This window comes from Gigantopelta aegis, unplaced genomic scaffold (genome assembly GCF_016097555.1).
Source record: "Gigantopelta aegis isolate Gae_Host unplaced genomic scaffold, Gae_host_genome ctg2598_pilon_pilon, whole genome shotgun sequence".
NCBI classification, from domain to species: Eukaryota; Metazoa; Mollusca; class Gastropoda; order Neomphalida; family Peltospiridae; genus Gigantopelta; species Gigantopelta aegis.
This window is the reverse complement of record NW_024532967.1, coordinates 35580-42295: the sequence shown is the minus strand read 5'-3', so window position 1 is coordinate 42295 and position 6716 is coordinate 35580. Positions and strand designations below refer to the sequence as shown.

Sequence of the window (6716 nt, the reverse complement as noted above, 5' to 3'; positions counted from 1 at the left end):
TGATATGATTACTTCATCAATATCTTCATAGGCAGGGTTAACCATTTACTGCTGGCTATACTGAAACCTATTCAACCTTGGCTGGGTCTTGTTTTTGTTCAACATTAATCTACAGTAAAGTTATATTAATAGACAAATAGAATGGAATAATGGACAGATACAAATAAAAGATAGGAATTATCTTTTTCGATTTTTAAATAAAGTTTTTTAACCTTTAAATTTTGTATAATTGATATGGTAGTAGATGTACTAGTTCTATTTGGACAACTGAAAATAATATTGATAATTGGACCTGGATCAAATCTAACAAAAAATGTCACTTACTATTATGTATTAGTATAATATTTTACTTTTGCTCTAAATGATGCATTCCTTTAATTTGTTAAGACTGGGATGTCAATGATACATATTCAAGTCTGACGGATGATACTACATGAAAACATCCTTCCACCAGGGCGAAGTATAGTATATTATGATTTATAACCATTTCCATACCCAGTTTTGTAGGAGCTAGCAATACACAGTCATAATGCATTCTCATGTTGACACACATCCCTTTCTATCCATGAAGTAACTGAAAGTAGCTATGTCCACGCTCTAGTATTAGCCAGTTGCTCATATCATATCAATATAAATATCTGCTAGAGTTCATGTTGTTTTGATATCTTTGATATGCAGACCATATTTTGGTGCACAGATGTGTAGCTTATGTATATTATGGAAATGTGACAATTATAACTATAGTTGTGACAACAAAAGATAGAGTAGAGTCTACTAACATTCTTCATTATAGTAAGGTACAATATATATTAATGATAACAACAACCATATAAGGATTATCTAATTTTAGAATAATATAGAAGCTATTTATAAATGATGACCATATTAGGATATTTTGAAGGTGTTTCAAGAAGCTAGCAGCTATAGCTATATAGTGTGTTTCCAGTATGTCTGACAATCCTACAAGATGTACTACTACTCTACCAGTAGATAGTCCTAGACTGTCTAACAGACCTACTGAGTCTGAACTAATGGAACTACTTGAACCATTAGTAGAGTGGCAAAAATTTGCTATTTTTCTACCAAAAATGTCATCTGCAATGATAAAGAAGATTGAAAATGATTACTCATCAACTGATCTTCGAAAATTAGCTCTCTTCTCGGAATGGCTGAAAGTTGACTCTTATGCTACCTGGGATAAAGTAATTGTTGCCCTATCAAAAGCTAATGAACACTATCTAGTATCAAAAGTACAAAAAAACCTTATTACTACCATACCACTAGTAGATCATTATCAAGGTGAGTGTAATGATGAGACATCTATATTAAAATGCCTCATTATGTAATTTAGGTCCATACAGTCAACATGACACATTAGCTGAGACTAGTAGTGACAACCCAAGGAAAGATGACCAACCAAATAATACGAAGACAAAGGAAGAGAGCAAAGAAAGTAATAACTTACCACAACATTGTCATATTACAAATCAACCAACAACTCAAATTTCAAAGAAAATAATACAAATGAGTTCTAAGGATCAAGTTGCAGTAAATTTACAAAATCTGCATTCCAGATTTACATCAATTGTCACCAAAGTCAGAAGTTGTCTATCTAGGGCTATTAAAGATGGAACATATGAACTTGAAGTCATTGCTCAATATATTGAAGAATTCATTGAAGAAAAAGGACTGACTGTGTTAAAAACAATTAATGAACTATTTAACACAATTCAAACACATTATTGTTTCCTTAATTGTGAGCTAATAGAGAACCTAGTGAAACAGTTTCTTTCCGGATATCTCATACAAACTGAATTAGAAGAGTACACAAGTGAACTTGAAATATTTTCAGAGTCATCTCAACTACAATATATTAAGACAGCTATTGAGAAGCACTGCTACCAGAACAAGAGGTCACAGAAGTATCATGTGAAGTCATTATCAAACTACATGGTAGATGTGGAAAGATGACTTTAAAAAATTTCCACAAACTTATCAGTTATCTATTTCCTACAAAGAACACTTTTTGACCACATTCACATTGAGCCTGGATCAATTTGTATTCGGTTCCTGGCACCTCACTCACAATCACAATCTCTCATACTTATGGCAGCTGACAAAACAGAGTTCATGTATCAAGTAGGTATCTTTGAAATGATCATCAATGAACAAACCTATTTTAATGGAACAAGAGAATAAGATTTCACATTTGAACAATCACTACTTCAAGCAGCACAAGCTGGTCGTGATAATAATGTCACATTACTACTGGAATTAGGAGCTAATATTGACTACCAGAATGAAGAAGGACAAACAGCACTAATGTTAGCTACTAATGGTGAACACGAACAAGTTGTACAGACACTAATGTCATTGGGAGCTAATGTGAATACTCAAGATTATTATGGTAACAATGCACTAATAATAGCCTGTGAGAATAACTTCTACAGCATTGTAAATATTTTACTAAAAGCTCAAGCTAATCCTAATTTACAACGACTGAATGGCTGGACATCTCTTGGTATAGCCAGTCATAATAATAATAAAAAAATAGTTAAGCTTCTTCTCAAAGAAAAAGCTGATCCTAATCTTCAAACACAAAATGGTGAGAATTCTTTAATGTTTGCCAGTCAGAATGGCCATTACCAAGTTGTTGAGATTCTTATCAAAGAAAACGCTGACTCTAATCTTCAAAGAAAAGATGGTGTGACTGCTTTAATGTTTGCCAGTGAGAATGGTCATTACCAAGTTGTTGAGCTTCTTCTTAAAAAAAATGGTGACTCTATTCTTCAAGACCAAAGATGGTTGGACTGCTTTAATGTTTGCCAGTCAGAATGGTCATTACCGAGTTGTTGAGCTTCTTCTCAAAGAAAATGCTGACTCTAATCTTCAAACACAAAAAGGTTCAACTGCATTGAATTTGCAAGTGAGAATGGCCATTACCAAGTTGTTGAGCTTCTCCTTAATAAAAAAATGCTGACCTAATCTTCAAACGCAAAAAGGTTCAACTGCTTTACATGTTTGCAAGTGAGAATGGCCATTACCAAGTTGTTGAGCTTCTTCTCAAAGAAAATGCTGACCCTAATCTTCAAACACAAAAAGGTTGACTGCATTAATATTTGCCAGTGAGAATGGCCATTACCAAGTTGTTGAGCTTCTTCTCAAAGAAAATGCTGACCCTAATCTTCAAACACAAGATGGTTTGACTGCATTAATATTTGCCAGTCAGAATGGCCATTACCAAGTTGTTGAGCTTCTTCTTAAAGAAAATGCTGATCTTAATCTTCAAACACAAATGGTGTGACTGTGCATTAATAGTTGCCAGTCAATTTGGCCATTACCAAGTTGTTGAGCTTCTTCTTAAAGAAAATGCTGACCCTAATCTTCAAACACAAAAAGGTTGAACTGCATTGATGGTTGCCAGTCAGTTTGGCCATTACCAAATGTTGAGCTTCTCCTCAATGAAAATGCTGACCCTAATCTTCAAACACAAGAAGGTTGGACTGCTTTAATGACGTTTGCCAGTCAGAATGGCCATTACCAAGTTGTTGAGTTTCTTCTCAAAGAAAATGCAGACCCTAATCTTCAAACACAAAAAGGTTCAACTGCATTGATGATTGCCAGTAAGAATGGCCATTACCAAGTTGTTGAGCTTCTTCTCAAAGAAAATGCAGACCCTAATCTTCAAACACGAAAAGGTGTGACTGCAATTAATAGTTTGCCAGTCAGGATGGCTATTACCACATTGTTGAGCTTCTTCTCAAAGAAAATGCAGACCCTAATCTTCAAACACAAAATGGTTCAACTGCATTAATATTGCCATTCAGAATGGCCATTACCAAGTTGTTGAGCTTCTTCTCAAAGAAAATGCAGACCCTAATCTTCAAACACAAAATGGTGTGACTGCATTAATATTTGCCAGTCAGGATGGCCATTACCAAATTGTTGAGCTTCTTCTCAAAGAAAATGCTGACCCTAATCTTCAAACACAAAATGGTGTGACTGCATTAATATTTGCCATTCAGTTTGGCCATTACCAAGTTGTTGAGCTTCTTCTTAAAGAAAATGCAGACCCTAATCTTCAAACAAAAAATGGTGTGACTGCATTAATATTTGCCAGTCAGTTTGGCCATTACCAAGTTGTTGAGCTTCTTCTCAAAGAAAATGCTGACCCTAATCTTCAAACACAAAATGGTGTGACTGCATTAATATTTGCCAGTCAGTTTGGCCATTACCAAGTTGTTGAGCTTCTTCTCAAAGAAAATGCTGACCCTAATCTTCAAACAAAAAAGGGTTCAACTGCTTTAGTATTTGCCAGTCAGTTTGGCCATTACCAAGTTGTTGAGCTTCTTCTTAAAAAAAATGCTGACCCTAATCTTCAAACACAAAATGGTGTGACTGCTTTAATAGTTGCCAGTCACTTTGGCCATTATCAAAGTTGTTGGGCTTCTTCTAAAGAAAATGCTGACCCTAATCTTCAAACACAAAAAGGTTCAACTGCATTGATGATTACCAGTCAGAATGGTCATTACCAAGTTGTTGAGCATCTTCTTAAAGAAAATGCTGACACTAATCTTCAAACACAAAATGGTGTGACTGCAATAATATTTGCCAGTCACTTTGGCCATTACCAAATTGTTGAGCTTCTTCTCAAAGAAAATGCAGATCCTAATCATCAAACACGAAATGGTGTTTAACTGCATTGATATTTGCCAGTCAGAATGGTCATTACCAAGTTGTTGAGCTTCTTCTCAAAGAAAATGCTGATCCTAATCTTCAAACACAAGATGGTGTGACTGCATTAATATTTGCCAGTCAGGATGGCCATTACCAAGTTGTTGAGCTTCTTCTCAAAGAAAATACAGACCCTAATCTTCAAACACAAAATGGTGTGACTGCATTAATATTTGGCAGTCACAATGGCCATTACCAAGTTGTTGAGCTTCTTCTCAAAGAAAATGCTGATCTTAATCTTCAAACACCTGATGGTGTGACTGCATTAATATTTGCCAGTCAGTTTGGCCATTACCAAGTTGTTGAGCTTCTTCTCAAAGAAAATGCAGACCCTAATCTTCAAACACAAAAAGGTTCAACTGCATTGATGGTTACCAGTCTTAATGGTCATTACCCAGTTGTTGAGCTTCTTCTCAAAGAAAATGCTAACCCTAATCTTCAAACACCTGATGGTGTGACTGCTTAATAGTTGCCAGTCAGGATGGCCATTACCACATTGTTGAGCTTCTTCTCAAAGAAAATGCAGACCCTAATCTTCAAACACAAGATGGTATGACTGCATTAATAGTTGCCAGTCAGTTTGGCCATTACCAAGTTGTTGAGCTTCTTCTCAAAAAAAATGCTGATCCTAATCTTCAAACACAAGATGGTATGACTGCATTAATAGTTGCCAGTCAGTTTGGCCATTACCAAGTTGTTGAGCTTCTTCTCAAAGAAAATGTTGACCCTAATCTTCAAACACAAGATGGTGTGACTGCATTAATATTTTCCAGTCAGTTTGGCCATTACCAAGTTGTTGAGCTTCTTCTCAAAGAAAATGCAGATCCTAATCATCAAACACAAGATGGTATGACTGCATTAATATTTTCCAGTCAGTTTGGCCATTACCAAGTTGTTGTGCTTCTTCTCAAAGAAAATGCAGATCCTAATCATCAAACACAAAATGGTGTGACCGCATTAATAGTTGCCAGTAAGTTTGGCCATTACCAAGTTGTTGAGCTTCTTCTCAAAAAAAATGCTGATCCTAATGTTCAAACACAAGATGGTATGACTGCATTAATATTTTCCAGTCAGTTTGGCCATTACCAAGTTGTTGAGCTTCTTCTCAAAGAAAATGCAGATCCTAATCATCAAACACAAGATGGTATGACTGGATTAATATTTGCGAGTCAGTTTGGGCATTACCAAATGTTGAGCTTCTTCTCAAAGAAAAATGCAGATCCTAATCATCAAACACAAGATGGTATGACTGCATTAATATTTGCCAGTCAGTTTGGCCATTACCAAGTTGTTGAGCTTCTTCTCAAAAAAATGCTGATCCTAATATACAAGACCGACAATGTTGGACCTCATTAATGTTTGCCAGTAAGTTTGGCCATTACCAAGTTGTTGAGTTATTGGAAAAGTATGTTGATCAGAGTAGTGGTAAGAGTAATAAGTTTCCTGAAGTGGGTAATAATTCTATAGACAAACAATATATCATAACAGAGACACTGAAGTCTACAACTAATAGAGAAGATCATTGTAATGTTAGTAACAAAGATCGAGATGTCATTGAACAGTTTACTCCATTATCATTAAAAGAGAAACTACTACCAGTAATATCACATTCTATTAAACATCGATTTCATTATTTTCAAAATTAAACAAAAGAAGCAACTCAATTACAGAGACAACAAAATAGAAACATCAGAACAGAACCTTATCAACAACACATTGTGATAAGTAAAAAGGAAAAAGTACAAGACAATCCTCACCTCAACATATCTTTTTCCAATTGAAATCATATATTAACATTAATACTAATTTCTATATAATAGTAACCACATGTATGTGCTATTATTTGCAATAATCCCAAAAGATGTAATAGTCATGTGATTAAGTTCATTTTGATTGTTAGTATATATACAATGAAGTAAATGTAGTTATGACTACTTTTTAGAATGTAAACAAGATTATATTACAGTACTTCTATATATATT

General features: G+C 34.8%; 1 protein-coding gene across 1 annotated transcript; it reads left to right on the top strand.

Moving 5' to 3' along the window:
- Positions 1-1088: 1088 nt before the first annotated feature.
- LOC121391532 (ankyrin-3-like) lies at positions 1089-6090 on the top strand. The gene is given in 6 exon segments (XM_041523126.1): positions 1089-1202; positions 2795-2926; positions 3425-3700; positions 3828-4691; positions 4694-5087; positions 5204-6090. Coding segments are annotated over 6 exon segments (2667 nt in total).
- Positions 6091-6716: the final 626 nt, after the last annotated feature.